The 27,164-nt window shown below is 40.5% G+C and overlaps 1 protein-coding gene and 1 pseudogene across 4 annotated transcripts in view; one reads left to right on the forward strand and one right to left on the reverse strand.

Moving 5' to 3' along the window:
* Positions 1–27,164, reverse strand: part of Shroom2 (shroom family member 2) — a 172,040-nt gene that overhangs the window by 81,508 nt on the left and 63,368 nt on the right. For all 4 annotated transcript variants that reach the window (XM_021153607.2, XM_029473112.1, XM_029473111.1 and 1 more), the window contains exon 2: positions 8,733–8,884. In XM_021153607.2, coding sequence (XP_021009266.1) covers positions 8,733–8,884 — 152 coding nt within the window. The remainder of the gene's footprint in view (positions 1–8,732; positions 8,885–27,164) is intronic.
* LOC110287033 lies at positions 12,392–14,555 on the forward strand (annotated as a pseudogene).

The raw sequence follows: 27,164 nt of genomic DNA on the forward strand, positions 1-27,164 counted from the left end.
TGGCAATAAGAACACATGCTCCACTATGTTCATAGCAGCCTTATTTATAATAGCCAGAAGCTGGAAAGAACCCAGATGTCCCTCAACAGAAGAATGGATACAGAAAATGTGGTACATTTACATAGTGGAGTACTACTCAGCTATTAAAAACAATCAATTTATGAAATTGTTGGATAAATGGATGTATCTGGAGGATATCATACTTAGTGAGGTTACCCAATCACAAAAGCCATTAGATATGCACTCACTGATAAGTTGATATTAGCCCAGAAACATAGAACACCCAAGATACAATATGTAAAACACAAGAAAATCAAGAAGAGAGAAGACTAATGGGTGGATACTTCATTCCTCCTTAGAATAGGGAACAAAATACCCATGAAAGGAGTTACAGAGACAAAGTTTGGAGCTAAGACGAAAGGATGGACTATCCAGAGACTACCCACCCGGGGATCTATCCCATAATCAGTCACCAAACCCAGACACTATTGCATATGCCATAAAGATTTTGCTGAAGGGACCCTGGTATAGCTGTCTCGTATGAGGCTATGCCAGTGCCTGGCAAATACAGAAGTGGATGCTCACAGTCATCTATAAGATGGAACACAGGGCCCCCAATGGAGAAGCTAGCGAAAGCACACAAGGAGCTGAAGGGGTCTGAAACCCTATAGGTGGAACAACAATATGAACTAAGCAGTACCCCCAGAGCTCGTGTCTCTAGCTGCATATGTAGCAGAAGATGGCCTAGTCAGCCATCATTGGGAAGAGAGGCCCCTTCGTATTGCATACTTTATATGCCCCAGTATAGGGGAATGCCAGGGCCAAGAAGAGGGAGTAGATGGTTAAGGGAGCCGGGCGGGGGGAGGGTATAGGGAACTTTTGGGATAGCCTTTGAAATTTGAAATGTATAGAAAGAAAATATCTAATAATAATTTTAAAAAGAATATAAATTCAGAGAAGAATATTGATATAGAATATGAATCTATGGTATAGAACCACAAATGAAAATATAAGCTGCATTGTTAATGCTACAATTTACAACTTAATTCCTCAGATCTCAAAATGAGATAATCCGTAACATGTAAAGCTAATTATACAATTTATGGTTCCTCTGAGATGAGTGCCATGGCACACACTGTAATCCCAGATTTTGAAACCTGAAGTAGAAAGATCTCATGTTTGAGGCCAACCTGGGCCTAGTGAAACTTTGTCTCAAAAACTAAACAAAAAGAAACAAGTTCTTGCTGTGTGTTGGTGGTGCACACCTTCAATCCCAGCACTTGGGAGGCAGAGGCAGGCAGATTTCTGAGTTCAAGGCCAGCCTGGTCTACAAAGTGAGTTCCGGGACAGCCAGGGCTACACAAAGTAACCCTGTCTCGGAAAAAAAAAAAAAAACCAAGTTCCTTTAGAAACTTGAAATAAACAAAAATAACAGTTTCTCTTAATGTCTCTTTTGATATAGTAAATATGTGTCTCTTAATATATTAAAAACCATCAATGGGGTTGGGATGGGATTCAATAATAAGATGCTTACCTAGCATCAGCAAGGCCCTGGGTTCAGTCCTTAGCACCAGAGGAAAACAAAAGGCAAAGTATAGTGATAATTATATGCAAGGAAATGTCATAATAAAATCTATTATTATGTATTACCAAAAAATTAACAAAATAGTATAACTAATGAAAACTAAAAGCCATCAATGATTTCAAAGTATTGTCTCTTTTACTCATTATGACTCATTAGACAATACTTCTGCCAAATTGAACTTTATAAATGTTATTTGCATGTCTTAGTTACAGTATGCATACAACCTTCATAAAGATCCAGTTCTTTATTTTCACAATGAAGAAAGAAGGAAAAACAAAAGTCTTAACTTTGACCTAGAAAATTAAATGTTTCAGAGACTCATCTGATTAAATTACTTAAGCTATATCTACGTCCAAATTCAAGATAAAACTCTTATGAACTATGTGGTTTTATTTATTTTCTTGACTTTCATAAAGAAAATACTGAAAGAAGGGCAAACAAATCAGGCTATAAAGTTCAACATCTCTGCTTCAACAAGTAAATAAGCAAAGTAGCATGCCCCCAAAGCTCACAGAATAGAAATAATACCCTAAGCCATTAGCAAAGAACAGCAAGCTACTGTAACGTATGGATTTCACTTGATACCCATAGAAACCCCACATCCCAAGAGTCCCTATTTTGGGAGAACTCCACCAAGGAAAGGCTCACTGGAAAGGAGAGAAGAGAAGAGGAGAGGAAATAGGAGACAAAGGATCTGTTGCTGTCTCAAAACCCATACCACTCACTGAAAGTTGCCACTCACAGGAACATCTGTGCTAATAATTAGCACGGAGGAACTCCAGCTACACTCTCAAAGCCATGGCAGAGGCCAGGGCAGAGGAGAGCACAATAAAGTACTAGTCTGAAGTTGATGGCAATGAAACTCTGCAACATTAGAGAGTGATAAATGCTGCAAGAAACTTGCTCCCAGCAAGCAAGTCTACTCCCCAGCTTTTGAAGCCTGCTTTCTGCAAAATGTGTAACCATCTGATGCAGGCTGTCTAACCCTTGCAGCTTCCAGCAAAAGAAAAGCCTCCTCTTTGGTGTTAAGCTGCTACTGAGTGAAAGCTTAGGAGATATAATTAGATTCACAAGACGGTTTATGGCTACCAGCAAAGACACAAGTAACATGAATCAAACCTACCCTGGCTTGTCCCCAACAAAATGGCATGTAATCTAGGACAGGATTACAATGAACTACCAGGGTAAGATTTAAAATAAGGCAGCTATACTTCATTGTAAAGGAAAAAAAAGATTGAAAATAGATCAGCATTATAAAAATAATTTATGGCATAATATTTAAAAGAAATTTTCCCTAGGGTTCATGTGTACATTTTGGTGTGGTTTTGGTACATATGCTAGATAAGTATTCCAATTACTGAGCTGTATCCCCCAGACTTACTTTATGGTTATTATTTTGAGACAGCATCTCAAAAAGTACCCAAAGTGTCATTAAACTCATTCTAGACCAGGCTGAGCTCTCTAAGTCCTTGTGTCTCTGCCCCCCTCTGTTTTTAATCCAACTGAGTGGCCAAACCAATACTGCTAAATTGTGGATGCCCTGGAGCTAATTATGTTTAATGTTAATTCCATTGTCCTGTGAGGGTTGCGAACTAGGAAAGAGTCAGCACTCAGGTGATTTCCTGTAAACCTGCTTCCCAACTTAATTTGTATAATAAACGAGAGCTGATGATAGGGCAGATAAAGGGAAGGTGGAGCAGAAGGTGAAGAGAGAGAAGGAGGAGAAAATGGAAGAGGAGAGGACGCAGAGGAGGAGGAAGAAGAAGAAAAGCGGAGCAGAAACACATGGCCTGGAGATACCGCAGGTTCTAAGGGGTGTCATTGATGTGGATGATAATGTAGCAGTAGAACTGCCCAATCTAGGCGCACAGCATGTATTCATAATAACTGAGTCGTGTTTTCATTGTTGGGGCATATTTGGGTTGAAGATTTACCGCAACACTGGTCCCCAACAAAAAATCTGTAGCCTTCTGTGAAAACCTTAGAGCCCAGATCCATGCCAGCCCTTATCCATGAAATCACCAGGTGCAGAACTGTGCACTGAGGAGGACAAAGCAGGTGACAACTCTATAGAGACAAACAAATATATACTAAAAACTACATAGCACTGCAAAGGGACACACTGAAACATCAAACACCTTGGACACCAAAGAACAAGGTAGGCATGCTGACTCAACCTGTGATAGCCCCACAGATCTGGCTCCTATAGAGTCCCCCACCCTACTGCTCAAGAGCCCCGAATGCCACCTGGACCTCATGAAGAACATGTGCTCTTTCTGGAGATGATAGTTGAAGTTCTCTTCTTCCCCAGCTAACCCTGAGAAAAGTAACCATTCTCTTTTGTCTGTGGAAGAATCTTCACTGGGAATACAGATATCACCATGTCCCTTCAGGCATTAAAGTCAGGGCACTGCTTCTCAAAGAGGACAAGATTGCAGGGCCTTGTGAAACAAGATACCATGGCTTTGTGAAACTGCCCTATTGAAATCTCATTCCAGTTGGCTGTTCCCCTGGCTACCTCACAAACTAAGATAAAAGAAACACGGGAAATAAAAGCAGGGAGCAGCTGTCATTAAGGGGAGAGGAGTCTATGCTGGGACAACAATTCAAATGTTAACAGCTACACGCTATGAGTCACTTTCAGAGTGACTTTTTGTGAGCTAGACTCTTCTTTGGGTGCTCAGAATCAACCTGGGCCTTAGGTGCTGAGCACATGTTTACTATGGAGCCACCCCAAGTCTTGAAGTTTTTGTGAGAAGGCCTGTTCCACCTTGGAACTCAATATAAAATATATAATACTAGTAAATGCTAACTAATACACGGTACAGAAAGCAGATTGAGTGGTTGTCAGGAGCATGGAGAAAAAAGTGAATGAATACATGCTGAATTTTTAAAAACAACTGGTTTATTTGAAATGAAGCCTGTTATTCTGGAGTGTTGAATGGCTTTATTATGTTTATCTTTAAGATTAACAATAATTATTCACCATGCACTAAGAAACACACAAAAATCCTAATATTAACTAATTTACCAGCGTGGGAACTGTCTTCACATCTCTAAACAGAACCATGTCAAATTTGAATAATACCTACCCTTATTACTTACAATTCATACAAAATTATTTACAAAAATTTAAAACACTAAGTATGTTGTTAAAATGTTTCAGATAAATGCTTGAATAAACTGCTTTGTTTTAAAAATCTTCCTACTTAAACTAATCACTTTTATTTACTTAACACAAATAATTGTCTATACTCCGTATTTAAAGGAAACAGCGTGTAGAATACAAAAATAGGAGTTCTCCATAATGGCTTCCATCAAGCCTTCAGGAGTAAAGTTTAATTCTTCTTCCTGAAATGTTTTACACATCTTTTTGGCTATACCAGCCAGTAAAAGCTTTATGGTCTCCTCTCTTTGCTTCCTAGGTGGCACTGACATATTTTAAATAGGCTTTAGTTCATCTATTGATATCCTCATATAATTCAAGATTCAAAACAATTATATCAAGCACATTAAGAAATATATGTAGCAGCCGGGCGTGGTGGCGCACGCCTTTAATCCCAGCACTTGGGAGGCAGAGGCAGGCGAATTTCTGAGTTCGAGGCCAGCCTGGTCTACAAAGTGAGTTCCAGGACAGCCAGCAGGGCTATACAGAGAAACCCTGTCTCAAAAAACAAACAAACAAACAAAAAAGAAAAAGAAATATATGTAGCAATGCCCGCTTTACCTCATAATTATAGAAATGCAAAGTAAAAAATAAAACTATTTTTCCCCAACTAAACCCATGGGCACACACACTTAAAACACCAGATTTGACACTAAAAAGAAGCGGACTTATGAAACCTGTTCCATGTTTCTGTACATACTACCTTCTGACGGAAAAAAAATTCCATTGCTACATTTGGTGTGGTGGTACCTTCAATTCCAGCATGTTAAAGGTGGAGGTAGGTGATCTTTTTGAGGGTCTACAAGTTCAAGGCTAGCCAAGACTATACAGTGAGACCCTGTCTCAAAAGAAAAAAAAAAATCCTATGCTAAGAATTCATATGCCCAGTTGAAGGGATTTGAAATTTGTATCTTCCCTATTCAAAAGTCAAGTTAGTCAAAGGGTGGGAGTTCTAGCCCCTCACGACCAAAGAATGAGGTTTAAGAGGCAGTGACAATTCCCAGAGGCAATGTGTCACTCCTAGTCTTACCTCTAGAATTAGCATCCTCCCATGACCATCACTTGACTAAGACTAATTGCATCTCATGACAACAAAGGACTTCTGTACTGGTTTTATGTCAACCTGCCTGAAATGAGGGGACCTCAACTGTAAAAATGCCTAAGACCCAGCTATAAGGCATTTTCTTAATTAGTGACTTATAGGGGAGAGCCCAACCCATTTTGGGTGGTGCCACCCCTGGGCTGGTGGTCCTGGCTTCTATTTAAAAAGTAGGCTGAACTTTCTTATAGCAAGAAAGAGCAAGCTAGTAAGCTGCATTCCTCCATGGCCTCTGCATTGGCTCCTGTCTTGTTCTGCCTTCCTTCAATGATGAACAGTAATATGGAAGTTTAAGCCAGATAAACCCTGTCCTCCTCAAGTTGCTTCGGTCATGGTGTCTCATCATAGCAATAGCATTCCTAAACAAGACAACTTCCTTCTGAGGGGTCATGAGGTAATCAAGGAATTATACATTAATGATACCTCATATTCCACCTTCTGAAATTATATCTTCTGAGCTACAAGGTCTGATTAAAGGGGTGTTTAGGACTGGAAGTGCTGTAGTTCAGTGGTAGAGCACCTGCTTAGCACATAACAGTACCTGGGTCTGATCTCTAGTACTGCCAAAACATAAACAAAAGGCATTCAAAAGCATATCCCACTTAGAAATAAGGGTTGATAACACTTTTCTTTCTTTATTTATTTATTGCATGTGTACAAGGGCTCCCAAGCATTGGACTGCACACATAGTATGTAAAAATTAAATTTTTTTATCTTGTAATTTGTTATCTTATATCTTACTTGATCCCTATTTACTTTATATCCTTAGGGAGAGAAATGTTCCTCTGGTTGAACACAGAACTCACTGATTTGGCTAATCTAACTAGCCCGCTTGCTCCAGGGATCCTGTCTCTGCTTTTCAAGTGCTGGGGATTTGAACGCCAGTCCACACACCTGTGTGCTTTACCCACTGAACTACCTCCCCAGCCTCTCCTTACTCGTCTCTGAGCCTCTACCCTGGATTCTGCCTGCAGCTAAAAAACAAGGGGGGGTGTGGGGAGGGAAAGGGAGAGTTGCTCTGTAGAAGTATGTTTTTCAGTGTGTGATAAAATCTGAAGTAAATGTTTACTTAACTTTTGAGAAAAGCACAAGTATACATATTTATATGTTCAAACTCACAGTGATCCACCTGCTTCTGCTTCACATATACTGCATGCATCAATATTGATTTAACTTTTTAATTAAATCAACAACTCCATTGATTCTATAAAAACAGACATGCAACAAGTCTCAGAGGCACATGCCTGAAATCTCTGAAAAAATAAAAGTTTTCTCATGGTAGTACTGTTTTTATCCTGTACATAAAAGTATCAAGTCCCGCCGGGCGGTGGTGGCGCACGCCTTTAATCCCAGTACTTGGGAGGCAAAGGCAGGCAGATTTCAGAGTTCGAGGCCAGCCTGGTCTACAGAGTGAGTTCCAGGACAGCCAAGGCTATACAGAGAAACCCTGTCTCAAAAAAAAAAACCAAAAAAAAGAAAGTATTAAGTCCCTAATTTCATTTTCTTAGCATCATCTAAGTGCCAACCCCCAATCTTTATAGGAACAGTTATAGGAACATGCAGTTTGTCCCCCAAACTGCAGCACAATACTATGAACCTAGTATCTGTTACTTGCATCTATGACACACCCACTCTTGTCTTTTATGCTTAAGAGTTAAACAGGCTGGGGGGTGGGGGGAGTGATGGCACCTGTCTTTAGTCCCCACACCTAGGGAGCAGAGGCATTGGGGACTTCTGTGAGTTTGACACTAGCCTGGTCTACAGAGTGAGTTCCAGGACAGCCAGTTCTACACAAAGAAACTTTTTCTTAAAAAACAAATGAACAAACAAACAAAAGTAATCAAAACTACCTGCCCTTCATCTTCTATGAACAACAGGCAACAATATATTCCCTTATTGGGAGTAGACTGCCCCCAACAGCTTGTGTTTTGAAGACAGTAGAGCCTTAGGGAGGTGGGGTCTGGCTACTGGAAGAAGGTTACTGAGGGCAAGCCCTTGACAGTTTGAGCTCAACTCTAGTTCCAATTCATCTCTTCTGCTTCTTAGTCAGCAAAACTGTGAAGGAGGAGTGTACTGGCTAGTTTTGTGTCAACTTGACACAGCTGTAGTTACCACAGAGAAAGGAGCTTCAGTTGAGGAAATGCCTCCATGAGATACAACTGTAAGGCATTTTCTCAATTAGTGATCAAGGGGGAAAGGCCCCTTGTGGGTGGGACCATCTCTTGGTTGGTAGTCTTGGGTTCTATAAGAGAGNAGGCTGAGCAAGCCAGGGGAAGCAAGCCAGTAAAGAACATCCCTCCATGGCCTCTGCATCAGCTCCTGCTTCCAGATCTGCATGAGTTCTAGTCCTGACTTCCTTGGTGATGAACAGCAGTATGGAAGTGTAAGCTGAATAAACCCTTTCCTCCCCAACTTGCTTCTTGGTCATGATGTTTGTGCAGGAATAGAAACCCTGACTAAGACAAGGAGTCTGCAAAATACTTCTACCGCTATCAAACCCAGTCCTTCTCTACTGTGATGGGCAGAAATCTCTTGAAATCATGAGCCCAAAAGTAATCTTTTCTCCTTGAGGTTGTTACTGTCAAGTACTTTTGTCATGGCAACTTAAAAGTTTAGGTCCTTAGAGATTATTTAAAGCATGTAAGAGGATATGCCTAGATTAAAAACAAATACAATGGCATTTTCTAGAAAGGCCTTAAACATGTGCAGGTTCTGGTATTCAAAAGGGGAATCCTAGAACAGTCTTCAGAAACTAATGAGGAAAAAGTGTAATTTTAAGCTCACACACATATCAAAATCTCTAACATATAAACAAGCCACATAGGCTTCATTTTATGCCTCTCTGTTTGTCTTGGTTAGTAAAGAAGTGACACACATCTTACCTTTTGACCACAAGCTTCAGGGTCTTGTGGGAGCCTTTCACCAGGCAAATTGCTTCTTGTCTGAACCCTGAGAGACTCACATCATTAATGGCCACTATCTCATCTCCAGCAAGTAGCTTGTCCACTGCTGCAGCTTTGCTTCCTTCTTCGATCTGTAACAGAGAAGGGGGTTCTGTGAACATTCCTGAGCCATAGCAAGATCCTCTAATGCAGATTGGAATTTAGTATGTGCGGGCTTGAAGCAGGTCACAGCTTTAGGATAACCCAGCAGTAAAAAGATCGGGAAAGTTTGGGGCAAACAAGCTGAGTTTATTCCCACTGAAAGACCAGGGTTACACTAATACAATGCCGCTTATATAGCATCCCTCATCCCTGTCAGTCCCCACACAAGTTCACTGAAAAATGAATGGAAAGACTCAGAAATTCATATAACCAAAACCAGATTCATATTCTGGAATTCCTACATCCGAACAATAATTCTGGATCATTTTTACAGTTTGGTAATTATTTTCATACATTAATCCTGCACCTTGTTTTAGTAGCACTTGTGATAGAATTCAAATTTCACATATCCACTCATAAAAGTCATACAATTGTACAACTTTGAGTTCATTCAGCATTCCATAGTCACCATCAAATTTCAGAGCATTGCCTTGATCCCAAGAGAAATCTCATGCACATTAAGCAGTCTGATACTAATATTCCTAATCTCCTTTTTTTTTCTTCCTTTCTTCCTTCTAGTATGGGAAAATGAACCCAGCCCTACTGAGCTATGTCCCCAGGACTATTCATTCATCAGTCATTCATTCACTGAGAACGGGTCTCATTATATAGCCCAGGTGGTAGCCTTGAACCTATGATCATCCTGACTCAGCTTCTGGAGTAGCTGGGATTTCAGGTCTGCACTGCCACCACAACATCCAGCTTTCTAATAAATTCTCTAGTACTGGGTCCGGCATGACTGCATAAGGGAAGGTGTAACACAGTTCCTGCCCCTGGAGCATTGCCAGGCCGTTGACCCCATGATCTCCACATTGATGGTTGCTGTTGCCCCGAGGTTGATCTACTGTCTTTACTACTCTACTTTCAATCTTTCTTTCTGGGAATCTACTTTCCCCCATTACTCAGAGCTAAAAATGCCATAGTAATTGAAACAGATGCCGTTTTCAGGAATGAGGAATGGAGGCTGTAGAAGATGAGGAATAGACTTCCACTTGGCCTTTAGGGTCTAGACAATATAACCACAGGAGCCATAAAGGCCTATATGGTCCTTTTTGGAAATGGTTCGTAGCCAGACTTGGCCTTGATTTTGGAATCATGAGGAAGCATATACACCATCTAGTTTAATGACTGATGCATTGATTAGCAAGGGTGAACTTGGAGGCATCAAGGATAGAGAGTTAGAGTAGTCTCAGGAAGAAAAGGTATGGATAGAAAAAGTAGGGTGGGGGCAGGGTATAGGGGACTTTCGGGATAGCATTTAAAATGTAAATGAAGAAAAAACCTAATAAAATTGGAATTCTTTTAATGTAGGAAATTATATATGATTTAAGAATAAATAGTATTAGAAGGAGAATGCACGGGGCTATGGAATTGCTAGGATAAGGAAATGAAGATTAGAGAATTAACAGATGATGTAGAAGCAGATAAAAAGTCAGTACTCTGTTTTTCTAACTGAAGAATTGAAGATAACAATGCCTGGAAAGGTATTAGAAAGAGCTGTTTTACTTACAGAAATTCAAAACTTTGTAAGGAATTATTTTAATTTTAGTAGTTTCTCATTTTTTTATTCTTATATGGAAGCAGTTACTAAAGACTGCTATCTGCTGTACCAGAAAACTGGAAGAGCTGTGCTCAGGTACCCATAAAGAACAGGCTGTGTAAACATATAAGGAAATGTTCCATCCTCAGCATTGGAAAAACAGGCACACATACACAAAGCTTGATATTATCTTCTACATCTCCTACCTTAAAAACAAAACAGTGATCACTGAACCCTTAGCCAATTTATCTGATCTATTACTTATACCACTTAGTAGAGACTAAACCCTTGTTAGGCCAGCAATTAATCACAAATCCATACATACACTTAACTTCTGCATAACTGGTAAGCTAACAAATAGTCGTTGGCCAAACAAAATCCAGCCAGGGGTCTTTACTGTCCTTAGTTTTTAATAAAAATTTATCAGAACACAACCACACATTTAGATAATGCCACAAAGCACCATTGACTCTTAGGTCCACAAAGACAAATATATTTTCTACTTTGCTTATTATACCCCTGCTTCCCCAAAACCCCTGCAATTAAAGAAGCAGCAAAGAGCCCCAGTGGCAATCAAATATTGCTTAGTATGCAGTTTGTTAGCTGACTTGTTTGTTTTCAGACAAGGTCTCACCATATACCCCAGGTTGGTCTCAAACTCAGGATGCCTTTGTCTCATGTTCTGTGGTGGTGCACACCTTTTATAGCACCACTCAAGAGACTGAGACAGGAGATTGCTGTAAGTTTTAGGCCTGCCTGAGCTACAAAGTGAAACCCTGTTTCACATACAAATAAACACAGCTACATTTTTTTTTTAATCTCTACCAAGTCCCTAGGAGAACTGAAGTTTTATGCTAAAAAAAGGCAATTTAGTCACTGGAGGTCAGTATTACACATAAAAATTAAAATTTTACTCCTAGCTTATCATGAAGGTACAAGCCTGAGTCTCAACTACTCAGGAGGCTTAGGCAGTAACTTATCAGCCCGCGCTCCCAAACAAACAAACAAACACCAACCAACAAACAACAACAACAGCAACAAAAGGAGTTGGGAGCAACAAGACAGTTCCGCAGATAAGGTGCTTGCTATTAAGCCTGATGAACAGATTTTGCTCTCCAGCCCCAACATGGTAAAAAGAGAGAACCAACATCCATTCATGGGAAGGAGAGAATTGATTCTTGAAAACTCTCCAGAGTTCCACAGATGTGTCTCACACACACAGACACAGAGAAACACTGGGGGGAGGGGAGATTTGAGTAAATTAATCAATGAATTAACAAATAAAAATTTTAAATTTTTAAAAAATGGGCTGGGGATATAATTCTGTGGTAAAGCATGGGCCTCATACATGTCTTCATGTATGAGGCCCTGGGTTCAAGCAAACACTCCTAGCAAAAACAGGAAGTAGTCCATCTAATAATAACTCACTTCAAAAATCAAGACAATATTTTTTGAGACAGGATCTCACTGTGTAGCCCTGATTGGCCTGGAACTTGCTGTATAGACAAGCCTGACCTCACACTCACAGAAATCCACCACCTGCCTCTGCCTCTCAAGAGTTTGAGATAAAGATATATGCCAATGCACCCAACAAGTCTAGACAATTTTATCCCAATATCATAACAGACATAATTTATAATTGTCTCAACACTGTACACATAGCATGAGACATCTGGAAAAAAATGAGGTTTTGACAAGTCTCATGTAAAAGACCCAAGAGCACCCAGGTGAAGAACATGTAGGCAAGTAGCTGTCTGAGGGTAGGACTCAAGGAAAGGCATCCTACATGTGGAGTGAACAGAAGCAGGAAATATGTAAAGCTTGGAGGTGAGCTTGGAGGGTACCAATGGAGTCAACTTAGATATATAATACAGACCATGGAGGAAAAAGAGGAAGAATGAACACCAAGATCAAATTGGAACGACCTGGACTACTAATAGTGGTAGAAGAAAAGACAACCCAAATCCCAAAAATACAACACTGTAGATGGTATTACTCCCCTGAAGCCAGCTGGTATAATCTCAACACCATATCCTTAAGTTTGGTAGGAGTCTGAGTGCCTGGTTGGTGGGCTGAGAAACAGAAACTAACTTTGGCCTTACTATTAAATAATTATGCTTTCTAGGAACAACCCACATGGCCATTGTTAAATACATAAGTAAAATGTATACATGTACAAAGGACTATTATCCAGCCCTTTGAGATGTAGCTCAGTGTTAGGGTACCTTCATGGCATGCATAAGATCTGAGGTTCCATCTCACTATCCTCATGGGGCCAAAAAGGATGCTTTGTCTTATGTTACAATAAGGATGAATTTTGACATTACACTGTATGACATACACTACATTAAAAAATATATAACTCCATTTATATGAGGTACCTAAGTACCCAAAACTATAGAGACAGAAACAGAATGGTGGTCCCAAGGGGCTGGAAAATGGAAGGAGAAATGGATAGTTAGCACTTAATGGGGCCAAAGTTTCAGTATGACAGGATGGAATGCTGTCAACACACAGACACTGGTGATGGTTGTACAACAATGGAAAATTTACCTAATGCCACTGGATCTACATCTCAACATGCTTAAAATGCTCAATTTTATATTGGATATATTTTCACACAATAAAATGTTGTATACTCTCCAATATAGGAAAGGAAGAAAATGACTTTGGCCCAGTATAAAACTGATAGGGACTAAACTTTAAAATACATCCTTGACCCCCAAAACTTTTCATTGTACTAACATTAAGAAAATATTTAGGGGAGGCATGGTGGGGAACATCCTCTTGAAGACAGGGAAGAGGAGGAAGGGGATAAGGAACTGTGGGAGGGTGGACGGGGAGGTAGGTAATGACTAGACTGTAAAAAAAATAAAAGTAATTTAAAATTAAGAAAGCTGTGGTAACAGGGTTATTGTGCTAGGAATTGAGCCCAAGGCTTTATGCATGTAAAACAAGCACTTCATAATAAATATCTCCAGTCCCAATTTTTCTGAGACTGGGTCTCATAAAGTATCTCACACTGCCCTAGAAATCAGAATTATTAAGTATGCCACTATGCCTGGCCAAGACAGTTTTTGGCGGAGTATTTCCTCAAAATGATGTATTATGTGTGTCTGAGTCAGCTATGGTGATTGGGTTTCAAGAGTCAGTTTTTTGTCCTGTTCCCACAAATGCTTATTTGATAAGTTCTGGGACATTCTATCAAAGTGATCTCATCTGAACCCTTCTACCTTCTCAAGGAAGGCTGATGCCTGCCACCTATCATTTCTTGTCTACAAAGGTCTTTATTTACTAACAGAACACCCATCTTCCTTTTTCAAGTATGCCCCATCTATATTTTCCAGGGAAAACATGTTTGCATTTGGGAGACAGCATGGTATTTTCTTTTCTATTGCTCCCTTGACAAGAGATATTTATATATGAAGGAGGAATGTAATCAAAAAACAAAAAGCTGGTGCTCTAGCCTGCTGCCACTGTAGCCTACAATCTGATACTGCTCCAGTATGGTGATTGTGCCTAGGACCTAGAGAACAGCTTCAGTACCAACTATGTGGGCAAACAAGCTGACTATGAATTTGACATCTGTTTCACCTCAGTGCAGAAAAAAAAGCAATCGGATCCTCTGAAAAGCTGCCAATAGAGAAGGCCTAGCACCTCAATGAGTATGGGGGTCTGACTGGCCTAAATAAAGTAGAAACTGCTGCCAAGCATTGAGGGGCACAGGTAAAGATCTGAAGGTGCGCCTATGATGTTCCACCACCACCGATGGTGCCTAAACATCCCTTCTACAACATCAGTAAGGAGCACAAATCAGATAAGACAATAGAGTCCTTTAGACTCTCACAAGAGACTGTCTTTATTATAGCTCATGATAACAGCCTTTAGGATATCATCAAGTATCTAGAGGGTCTTCTTTAAGAGGTCATCATTGTGGACCTTAACCTTACAACCTCTCCCCTCTTTGATCTGGGAGATCTCTTCAAAGAAGGAAACTTAGACAATAGCTTAAGCCCATCAAGCTCATGCAATTCCTTGGGGATGAAGAAACCCAAATGTGAAGCTGTGAAAATTGTGGCTCCTTAGGGCAAGGCCAAGAAATAAAGGCAAGCAAGCACACTACTCCAAAAAGAATGTTCCCTTCTCATGCAGGTCTTCTGTATCTCATGTCTCCAACACCTGTCACACTGATTTATATCTTCAGGATCTTAATTGGTAGTTTCAAATGGAGTCCTGTGGCTCCCATTCTCATTTCAGTATTTTGTCTCCTAAGCCCACTCCCTTCACACAATCTAGTCAGAATAGCACCTCTAGGGTACAAGTCTTAGTGCACTGTTTACTAAGGACCCACTTGGGAAGAAGACAAAAGAACCATGATGGGGCATGCCCAGTGAGCAACTAGAGCCTATTTTTGTCCCTGGAACCTGTCTTGTGTGTTAGGTCTCAAAGAAACCCTGAACAAACGTCTAACTGAGCTGTCTATTTAACATATCAAAGTGGATACTGGCCACTGGATTATCCCAGAATCTCTCAACTTTACAAGCACCAGTTACAAAGTTGCCCTGGCTGGCAAACCCTGCCAAGCCCTGAGCTTTCACTTTCTTGTCCCCAGTTTCTCTTTTCCTATAAAGCCTAACCATTTCAGCTATGAATCCTCTTGCTCCCCACAGACTTTCTTGGGTCCAAGAGAGGAAATCCTCTCTTGGCCTCCTCCTCTCTCTTCTCTTCTCTTCCTCTCTCCTCTCATAGTCCTGTTTAGTCTGCTGGCCATGTTCAGTCTGAACTCTTCCATATTCCTCTGGCAGTTCTTTAGACAATAAACCTTCTCCACCATACCTTGGAGACAAGGAGACATATCATGTCCCCATTTTTCATTCACTATGTTGTACTTCAGTTGGGTAACTGGGAGAGTGGTTGTTCACATGAAAGATAAATGTGTCCTGCATAGTGATTAAAACAAAAACAAAAACCAATTCCCTCCCTGGCCCTAAAGGAGCTGGTTCTAGAAGGCTGGAATCAATCCTGAATCAAGCTTATGTGCTATATTTAATAGTATACAAACCCCTTCTAAGGTTTTCTATTGGTAGCTGAAATAGTCCCACATGTGCTCAACAGAAAAATCAACCATTCCCTCCACCAAATTGGGATAAATTCCTTGGCCTCAAAGGACCAGGAGTCCATCCTGTTGTGTATTTTCTGCTTTGTTTTGTAGCAGTGAAATGATCCTTGGTAACATCTAACACACAGTATTTCATCATGCCTCATAAATCAGGTTCAGTTGCTTGGCTCTGCTATGTGAATACTGCTACTCACTTTGTACAAAACAGAATGACATCCTTTTCCAGATCAGTATAAGAAAATGATGTACAATTTTTTAAAAGAAAATGTTTTATGAATTTCCATTCTATACTAAACTCATACGCTATCTCAAGTTGGACTTAATTATTCATGCTTGTACTAGACAACCAACTTAAACTTAAATTAACTTAAATTTGGCACCAATTTTCAAGGAATAATGAGCCAGTCCAATGATTGGCTACAAGCAACCACCTCTGTATTTGTCAGGCTCTGGCAGAAACCCAGAGCTCCCAGGAACTAAACTACAACCAAAGATTACATGGAGGGACCCCATGGCTCCAGCCACATATGCAGCAGAGGATGGCCTTGTCCGACATCAATGGGAGGAGAGGTCCTTGGTCCTGGGAAGGCTCGATGCCACAGTGTAGGGGAATGTCATGGCAGGGATGCGGGAGGGAGTGAGTGGTTCGGTGGGGGAGCACCCTCATGGAAGCAGGGAGAGGGAGGATGGGATAGTGGTTTTCAGAAGGAAAAAAAACAGGAAAGGAGATAACATTTGAAATGTAAATAAATTAAATATCCAATAAAAATAAATAAAACGTTAAAAAAAAAAGAGTGACTCAGGCATGGGTGGTACACATCTGTGATCCCAGAACTCAAGAGTTTAAGAAAAAAGATTATGAGTTTGTGGCTAGCCTGAGCTACAAGCAAACCAATAAAAAGAGAAAACAGAATTGCCGCATGATACTTTTTATACTGTAGTCCTGTGCGTGTAAGGAAAGGCCAGAGTGTGTATTTAACTACCAATGCAAAACTATAGATTTTTTACTGTAAGTAGAAAGTGAAGCCTTGGGAAGACAAAAGAATATAAATTCTACAGGTAACCAGGTGCACTGTGGATGAAACATTGTAATTTGGTATAATGGAAATATGAAGGGCCATATTCACTTCAGGTTCAAAGTGCTGATGTAAAAGCTCCACAAACAAAATGTGTAGGGCAACTTGAAAGGAATACAGCAGCATTAGGGAGGACATTCCATGGAGGTCTTGACATGAAGAAACATGCAGGCAGGAAATGGAGGCATGCCAGAGGGATGAGTCAGGGGAAACAGTGTAAAGAATACACAGGAGTGTGGGAGTATCCTGGCAGAAGGTGAGAAGACTGAGAACTTGACCTTGAAGCAGAACGTGGGCACTGTTCTTCAAGTAGTGGAGGTGGGTAAGGGAGGGCAGAGAAGTCAAGTGTGAACTTATGATGAAAACAACTACTTCAGGATATTAACCTTGTAGTGAGAATAAAACAAATGTCTTCAACAAAAAGAATAGAACAGCAAAAGCCAGGCATGGTGGTAGACACCTGAAATCCTGGCATTAGGTGGGTGAGGCTGAAGTAGGAGAATTACAAGTTTGGGGACAACTGCAGCCATGCTGAATACCCACCCTGAAGCCTTTTCAGTGCTCTTGACAGAAGTTATCTTTATAGTGTGAAGACAACTAAGGTAAGCAGGATTCTGGTGGTGGAAGGAAGAAGACCTAGCTCACCATTCATGGTGAAGTCAAATTCTGATCTTGGAGAAGTGGAATATACCCCATGTCCAGTCATCAGAATGAAATAGGGAAGAACAACTTTGCTGTTTTATGAGTCTAAGATCACACTTCAAAATGTGAGTCACACCTGGAGGTTATCAGCTGTAATTATTTCCAGAATATTTTACCTTCCAATGAATAGCCTAAAGTGCATGACCAGGCCATGCCTTTTGTTACACAGGAGAATAATAACCTCCCCGTCTTCTTAAATCCATTACTCATTCTGTTTGGTCTCAGTTCCTTCAGAAAGGAATCTTGACTCAGGCCACGGGTGGGGTATTTAACAGGTTGGGAAATGCCACTAAGGTGGGACTTCAGGGAAAAATAATATAGAGGTCTAATAATCCTTCCATTCATCCCTGAAATGAGGTTCAGGTTATACTTGGCCCTAAGACACAGAGAGGCAAATGTGGCCTGGATGGGGTGACAGAGACAGGTAAATGAAATGTTTAAAAGGAAGGTAATGAATTGGTGACAAGTTCTGATGCAAGGGCAGGGTCATGTAGACACGAAAATGGAAAACAGAAGTACCTATGGGGCCTTAGTCTCCCAAGAGATCCAGGGGCTGGGCAGATAGATATTAGTGAACAAAAAGGAGCTGACTGCACTGCTGACTGTGAGAACCAGGCATTGGTTCAAAGTTTTGCAAGGCAGAGAGGCAGGCTCAGCATCCAGGTAGGATAGACTGGGAACCAGAGAGCCATTTACATTCTACGGCAAGGACTCACAGTTTTCGTGATGATGGGTGACCTCTTCCCCAGATGAGGTAAAAGTCTGGCAAATCTCTATCAGGACAAGATTGTACTCTAAATAGTGCCAGATACAGTCTTCCTAAAAGACACCCAGGGTCAGAAAAAATAAACTCAGAAAAAAATTTCTGGAGAAAGTTCTATTTCTATAAAAACAACGGATTTTAAAACAGCATATTTTCAGTACTGCAAAGCACCACCAGTTAGCAATCCAATGTCCTAACTCGCAACTTTAAACCTAAAACAAAAGGGGAAAAAAGCTTATCTATAGGGCCTAAGCAGTGTTGGAAGAAGGAAGAAACGTAGAACCTCCCTGATTTAACTCTCCCAAGCCAAGACTCACATCTCAATGACAGTAAAACACAAGCTCAGAAACAATACCCTACACCGGGAACATCTCTACTTAAGTCACAACTAGCACCTTTTCAGTACAGTCAGCAGAGGGCACTGGAGGGACACCAAGAGAAGACTGGTTTCCCTTCCTTATCTCACATGCCTTCCTCTCTGCCAGCCCTGTGGGACATGCAGTCCTGTGGTACACCTAGTGACAATAGTTTCAAAAGTGTCTTTCTTAGTTTCATTAGCACCCCTTCAGCAGTTTCCCAGTGAGTTTTAGCAACAACTTTCAAACAGCTTTCTAGTGAGTTTCAGGGCATCCTAGCCAGTTTCCTAGTGAGCTTCAAGAACAGCACAGGGCATTTTACTGATTGCCTCTGGGCCTGTGGGCCTGATTGTCTTCCCTATCTAGAGAAAAGACAGTCAGGTGTCACACAGTCTCATTCTCATTCCACCCCCCTCTTTCTCTACCACCACCACCACCACCACCAAGCTTTTGGGGTGCTGAGGAAGGGAAGACAGATTTCTCTTTTTGTACATACCCTGGAGATTCTGCCTTCCTAATGCCAGGTGAAAGAAAGAAAGAAAGAAAGAAAGAAAGAAAGAAAGAAAGAAAGAAAGAAAGAAAGAAAGAAAGAAAGAAAGAAAGAAAACAAAAACAATAGCCTGATGCTAGTTAATGATTCTGTACAATATTTAAGTGATGAGTCCACATTATAGTGTCAAAACTAGCACCAAACTACCACATTCAAGCAATCTCTTGCCTCAGCATCCTGAGAAACTGTGACTATAGGTGCATGAACAGGAGAATTTTTTTTTTTTTATCAAGAGCCACGGGCATAGAGTAAATCAGTCTTGTTGAGGCAGGCGGATTTCTGAGTTCGAGGCCAGCCTGGTCTACCAAGTGAGTTCCAGGACAGCCAGAGCTACACAGAGAAACCCTGTCTCGAAAAATTTAAAAAAAAAAAAATCAGTCTTGCTTTGCAAGACCTCTGGTTTCTATGGCAACTGCTCTAATTTGTTTTTATAAAGAGACAAGACAGAATATAACACAGCCAATTCACCAAATTCTGATTTGTATTAAGCAATCTTTATTCTAATTTCTGTATGGTTTGTTACCCAAACCTAATTGATAAAAGTTCTGAGGTAAATGCATTACCAGATACACAGCCCTAATGGCACAGAGGAAGAAAAAAACCAGGTGGCAAGGTAGAAAAAGGTTTGTGTCATAGAGGGTTTCCAAAACATTGAGGCAAGAAATGGGACCTAAGACTTGTTTGTACAGGATTTGGAAAAAAAAAAAGTCACTTATTTTTCTTTAATCTCACTTTGGTTTTCCAAAAACTGATTATCTTAAACTGGGTTTGCCGATGCACTGCTGTAATCTCAGCTACTTGGGAGGCTTATTTAAGAGAACTGGTAGCTCCAAGCCAGTCTGGGCTTCAGTGAGACCAAATATCAATAAAACAAAACAATAAAAGCAATCCCAGAACTGGAGAGGTAAGAGGCAAAAAGATCCAGAGTCCAAGGTCATCCTCAACTATATTATTCTACTCAAGACTAACTTGAGCTACACAGATCGTACCTCAAATAAGAAAAAGGGAGAAGAAAGGAAAGAAAAGGAGAAGAAAGTTAAGGGAATTGGGAAATGAGAAGAAAAGGGAAAGGGGGAAAGGACAAGAGAGAGAAGGAAGAGAAAGGAGAATGGACAAAAAGAAAACACTCAGTACAACCAGGAAAGACAACCAGGAAGATAAAAGGTAAGATAAAAATGGAGATATGTTGCAAACTCATAATACTAAGTATACTCACAGAGCACTGTTGTTACAATCTGTTTATGTCAGAATGAGATTAAAGTCTGGTGTGGTGGCAAGTGCCTGTAAAATCCAAGCATTTAGGAGATGAAGGCAGAAGGATTAGTTCAAGGTCATCCTGCATAACTATGGGATACAAGACCCTGCCTCCAAAAAATGAAAACACCCTAGGTCAACTATAGGCTATAACTGAGATGTTTGAAACATGCTACAAACTCCAAGTACTATACAAATGTATTCACAAATTACTATTATTATTATAATCTATTTATGGTGGATTGGGACTGGGAGCTGGGCTTTGTAGAATATGCCTGCAACCCAACACTTGGGAGGTGGAAGCAGGAGGATGGCAAGCAGTTCAAAATAATCCTTGGCTAGTGAGTTTCAGGTCATCTTGGGCTATATGAGACCTTATCTCAATAACCAAAAAGAGTGGTCTGAAGAGGGAGGAAGAAGAAAAAGAAAAGGGGGGGTGGGGGTGGACTGAAATGAAGTACAAACAATCCCACTCTCAGGTTCAGTGGCAACTTATACAGATCCTGGTAATAACATAAGAACCTCAGAAGCTTAGTGGAAAGGAAGACCTCTCTACTAGCCATTTTCTCCAAAGTTACTTAGGTAGAATGTTTCCTATTTAGAAAGGTTTGTTATCCTGTACATTTGTATTGTCTAAACAGTAAGTTTTCTATACAGCTGGTATAACATTACCGAAAACACATAAGTTGCAATTTGTAAGTGGGGTGACTTTTAAATTTTTAGCCTAAGTGAATTATGTAGAAACCAAGTCACATTTCCCCTGTGAATTAAAGGTTACCTAATAGCTGGAGCTGGAGGTTGGGGATGGGGATGGCTAAGTGGTGGAGCACTTATTTAGCCCTGACAAGGACCTGAGTTCCATACTTAGTGATGTAAGAAAACTAAAGAACCTTCTATGCATCTTGTCTGACACATAACCACTGATTTTGTTGTATGTGACGGAAATAACCTGTAATCCCAACACTCAAAATGTTTGAGGCAGGAGGATGGAGAGTTAGAGGCCAGCTGAGATACAAACTATATAGCAAGTCTGAAGCCCTATATAGAAAGACAATAGAGGGGGAGGGGAGTAGGTAACTTGTTAGGCTAATACAAATCTCTCTTTAAAATGTCATGGTCTAAATATCCTGTACTTACAATCAAGCGGGTAACAGAAAACACATCTCACCAGCTGGCCCTCTGAAGGAAGAGATTGTGCATGGGTCAGGAAAACTGTTTTCAAGGATCTCTATTCATCAGGTCAAAAGAGGAAGCTGCCAAGGCAGAGGTGGTGCAACAGATGGAAGAGGTCATGTCACAGTCACACGAGATGATAGATAGATGCAGAAGGGCCCAGAAGGGGGCTCCAACCTCTTTTCACACTCCACTGCTCTACATCTTCTTCACCTTGACAAGCAAGGGCTGTGTTAACCACCGGCAGTTCAACTTAGTTAAGGGATAACCAGTATAAGGCCCTCTATTTGCCTGTGACCCTTCTCCCACTCTCAGCAGTTTCTAATGCTTTTAAAATCCCCTTGCCACAGAACCCTTGGTGCTTCTGCTCCCTGACTAAGAAAGAAAAAGGTTCCTGTCCTCAGGTCCTCAGTTGTGCACCGACAGCCTATGCAGCCAGCAACGTGGGGAAACGCCCAACTTCAGAATGGTACTAGGATCATGATATCTACAGGGCCAAAAGCACATGCAACCATCTTTACATATACAGCTCAATAGCCAGATGCATAATGCACAAGAGAATAGCAGATAACTGGAGCTATGTATATAGATGTGTGATAATCAGCTTTTCAAAACTATGACAAATGCCTAGGAGAATCACTTGAAAGGCTGCTGACAAAGCAGTAAACTGGGAAGCAGAAGCACCTGGTAAATAAAACACATCTGTTCACCTCAAAGCAGTCAAGACATGAATGAGGCAGAGCCTGGGGTATCAACATTTCCTTAAAGGGTGTGTTCTTAATGGCCCATCTTCTAATTACTAGGTACCACTTCCTAGAGGTTTCACCATCTCCTAATAGTACCACACATCAGCAACTTTAAATACAGGGACATCAGGGGGCCTTTAAGATCCAAATCATTCCATTATATTTATCAAAGACGCTCAGAAGAATGTTTACACCAATATTGAGTGTAAGAACTCAACAGTGGCTATTTTACTCAAATATCTGGTTATTAAAAATTTGTGGTAAAAAAAAAAATTGGATAGTCAAAACAGAATCCCTTACCTAAACCAAACTTCTCAGCAGCACTGATAACATTTGATGCCAGGTCATTCTTTGCTTTGGGCAGAATGGATGTCCAATGCTCCTCAACTTTCACCTGCTAGTTACTGCTATCATCTCTCCAGACATTGTCACATGCCTCCTGAGAGACATAATCCCTCCCAGCGGAGAACCACTATGTTAAATGATATATTGGAGATATCTAGAATGGCTCATGTTGAACAGAAAACCAAAGCCAAGTCACTTCCTATGTAACATTGCAGGAAGCAGGGAGCAACCAGGGTCACACAAATCAGCCTCCTTCTGGTCTGCAGCAGAATGTCTAACAGCTCAGACAGTCCAGATAGGCCATCATATTTAACACTGTTCTATCACTTCCATGCAAATAAAGCTTTGATATTCTATTCATCATTTGCCTTGCTGTCACACTCAGTACTAAAATGTACATCACTCTGGCCCATTCACATTCAGCCTAGAGAATTCCAGACCTTATGTACTGGAGGCCTGGTTGTTCCTGGTGGAGCAATTGAGAAGTAACTAGGTTGTGAGGGCTCTGACCTAATCATAAAATAAGCCATTGGTGAGTTCATAATATTATCATAGCTGGGAAGTGAGGTGTAGTTGGATAAACTAGGTTATGACCTAGATGGGATATATCATGTCCCTGATCCTGTGCCCCATTCTCTGCTTCCTGGCTATTGTGAGATGAATAGTTCTGTTTCACCACACCCTTTCGTCATCATGTTCAGCCTTACAAGAGATACAGAAGCAACTGAGGAGCCAGATCACCATCAACTGTAACGTCTGAAACTTGGAGCCAGAATAAGTATTTACTCCACTGAATTATGTTTATCAGATGGTCTGTTACAGTGACAAAAAAGCTCTAATACAACTAGCATTTTTCTTAGGACAAAGACCAAATTTAATATATTTTTTTTCTCCTCTCTTGTACAGATGTCCTGACCACACAACAGACACCATTTCTGGAAAGGAGGAAAAGGAGGAAAAGAATCAGCAAAGATAAAGAAAGTTCCTGACTATACCCTACTATTCATCTTATAACAATGTGAGGGGGGGGAAAGGGGTAGGATAGTCACCCACCACCACCACCACTACCAAACACACCATACCACAGTGGCTGTTCAAGAAGGTTTCCAAATATTTAGCTTTCCAAACAGGCTTTCCACCCATCTAGCAACAACGCTTATGTGTTACTAAGCAGTTCTCACAGATCTCTGGGTAAAGAGGAGTCAGGTCATTTAAATGCTTGCTTCCATAGAGATTACTAGGATTACTGAAATCTGCAGTTTTCAAAGCACAAAAGCAATCTGGAAGAACAGATACACAATCAAGAGACAGGAAACGGAACTGCTGAGTGTTAGAACATAGAGTTCCAGATGCTCAGGACACATAGCTGTTTATTTTTAATGGGCATTCCCATCCTAGGGCTAGTTCAAAGGATGCATTGCTCTTAAACAATTGAATGCACTGTGGCTGTGCACATAAGAAGGAAAGAGGGAGGGGGAACTGAGCTACAGTGACTTCCCTTGAAGTGAACTCAGGCACCACCACCCCCAGCCTTCCTCTTTCTCTTGAACACAATATGATGCTCTTGCTATTCACAAAGACTATCTTTTATTGGGAAAACATTTTGGTGATCCTTTTCAAAAACAAACATTTAAAAAAAAAAGCTCTGGCTTTGACATGCAAGTGTTTACAGGGTTGAAAGGGTGAATACAGGAGGGGGGGGGGCAGTGCTGGAAGTACAAAACACCTCGGAGCAATGGCATGATCCTATGTTCAGAAGCCACAGCCACTATCCAGGGCCACAGAGAAATAACTTTAGGGAAGAGCAGGTATCTTCAGCTATCAATCTTGATTTTACAGGGTAGACTGTTTTCAAATGTTTACATTGCNTTTCAAAAGAATTGATTCCTTTATTCCATCTCACCCTGCAAAAATAGTATTATGTTGCTGGGTATGATGATAGACATCTGCCATTCTGTACTTGGGAGGCTAAGGAAAGATCATGAATTTGAGATCAGTACAGAGTACATTGGGAGGCACTATCTTAAAAAGGGTTGATAGCTAGGGTTACTGTTCACTGCTAGAAGCCTTGTGTTATTTTTAAATCCCAGTAATACAGGATTTTAAAAAATTAAAGAACCATAAATTCATGTCCATGGCTGGCTCATTTAATTCAAAACCTATTCTCAGATATAAATACCCATAGGGTTTTTAATCATCCATTCCCAGTACCTCAAGGTGTTCAAGTCCCTAATAGAATGGTTTGTTATTAAAAAGGCAAATTTCACTTTCCTTGTTATCGTTGTCCTGGATTTACCATTCAAAAGTTCAGGACTCTCCATAGTTGACCTTTCCCTGTAGCTTGACTCATGTCCAAGTTCCTTCCCTGTGATCCTTGATTGTGTCTTTTGGAAGTCTTCCCTCTCCCTCCTTCATCAGTAATACTAAACGCTCTGTGTTAATTTCCAGCCCCATTCTTTCCAGTGTCTGAATCCTCTGCAGAGGGAAGAATGTGCNCTATGCAGAGAGAAGAGAAGAAAACTGCTAGAAGCTGCAGAGCAATGTAAGGGCAGAGATATCTGGGGCNATCTCTTTGCTCTGTCCTTGAACTAAGACAGAATACCTGTGGATGCAGAAGCTACTTGGCAACAAGGAATACTTGAGGGCTATANGCCCAGGTGTGGTATGGCTACAGGTATAGACAAAGCTTCAGGACTCTGAGACTCCAGAAAATTTTCTGGTCCAGGATCCCAGCTATCTACCTAAAGAGCCTAAAATGAGGTAGTTAGAATAACTCTTCCTAGAAAAGTCTGATGTTTCAGATGGTTTCTCTCTCTATTTACTTATTGATATATTGTTTGTTTGTTGGGGGACACACTACCACTCTGTAGCCCAGGCAGGCCTCAAACTCCCAATCCTCTCACCTTTGCCTCTGAAATACTGATATTAAAAATGTGCAACATGCCCAGCTTATATACTTGTTTATTTTATTTTATTTTTATTTATCGGAGATGGGGGTCTAATCAGTCCAAGTCGACATGGAACTCACTATGTAGCTGAGGTTGACCTTGAACTTCTGATTCTCTTGAATCCAAGCCTGGGTTAAATTTTTGTTTTGTTTTGTTTTGTTTTGCTTTGTTTTGTTTTGTTTCAAAACACAACACCAATGAGAACAGTTATATGTGGTAAAATATTGCTTACTTTTATAATTAGAACTATGAAATAGTAAAATTCATTATTGTTGCTGAGAAAAATAAAAAGCAAAGAAAAACCTTGCTGGTTTTGCTTTCTTTCAGAGTAAGACATATTGGGTTAAGTGTGTTAAACATGGATGAGGCTGTAGGGTCTCCTCAGCACCATTAAATAATTAATAAGAGTAAAAATAGATTAAATTTACCCTACATCTACCTCCTATAATGGCATTATTACATTTCTATTTTTATCTAATGTCTGAATTTCCTGATTATCCCAATACAATGCAAGTGCCATGTACATAGTTGTTACACTATGATATTTAAGGACTAATAACAAGAGGAAAAGGTCTATATATGTTTAACACAAATTTTCTTCTCTAAATTTTTGTGACTCATGGTAGTTACACCTAGTAGACCATGGAGTCAATGAACTTAAAAAATATATAAGGATTAACGTGTATGAAATTCAATTTCTTTAAGAGCAAAGGAAATACATGAAGGCAATTTTTGTTATTGTTTGTCTGTCTGTTTCAAGAAAACCAACACAGTTCTCATCTCATTAGTATTACTTATCCAGGCAGAAATGATACTACAATCAAACCAAAATATCCTATTATCTAAGTTGTAACTCTTCTGACACTTAAAACACAGCAAGGTACTTAAAATTTATGCCACACTAACCAAGACAAGACTAAACAAAAATGAGACACCCTATGCTGATTTGCTCAGCAGCCAACTCTCCTACAGAAAAATCTTAATTCCTTAATGATATGTTTATTCCTTCTAAGTTCATCCACAGTTCGAGTGGATATAAAAGGAAAAATGGGGCTAGAGAGATGGCTGGGCAGTTAACAGTGCTTGTTGATCTTGCAGAAGCCCTGAGTTTGATTCCCAGTACCTACTGCAAGTGGCTCACAATTACCTGTAACTTCAGCTCCTGAGGACCCAATATCCTCTCTTTCTGGGCTCTGTGAGTGCGCCCCCCCCTGCCCGGGCCCCAACACACACCTAAGAATGGAGCCATCATTTGTTCTAGCTGGGCTTAAAATTCTTGACATAACAAAACTGAAGCCTCAAAGCCATTTCTGGTTCATTTTCATTTTTTTGTAATCTGACTTATTTTGTGTCCTGTTCTGTTCTCATTCAGCCCTTTCAGGGACAAATTATTATATAAAACAATACATTCACCTGCTAAAGTTAATATGGAAACATTTGAGGAATTTGTCCATCTTCAAAAAGAAATACAAGCCAGGCGTGGTGGCGCACGCCTTTAATCCCAGCACTCGCGAGGCAGAGGCAGGCGGATTTCTGAGTTCGAGGCCAGCCTGGTCTACAAAGTGAGTTCCAGGACAGCCAAGGCTACACAGAGAAACCCTGTCTCGAAAAACCAAAAAAAAAAAAAAAAAAAAAAAA

The sequence above is a fragment of the Mus caroli genome, chromosome X (genome assembly GCF_900094665.2).
Source record: "Mus caroli chromosome X, CAROLI_EIJ_v1.1, whole genome shotgun sequence".
Classification (NCBI taxonomy): Eukaryota; Metazoa; Chordata; class Mammalia; order Rodentia; family Muridae; genus Mus; species Mus caroli.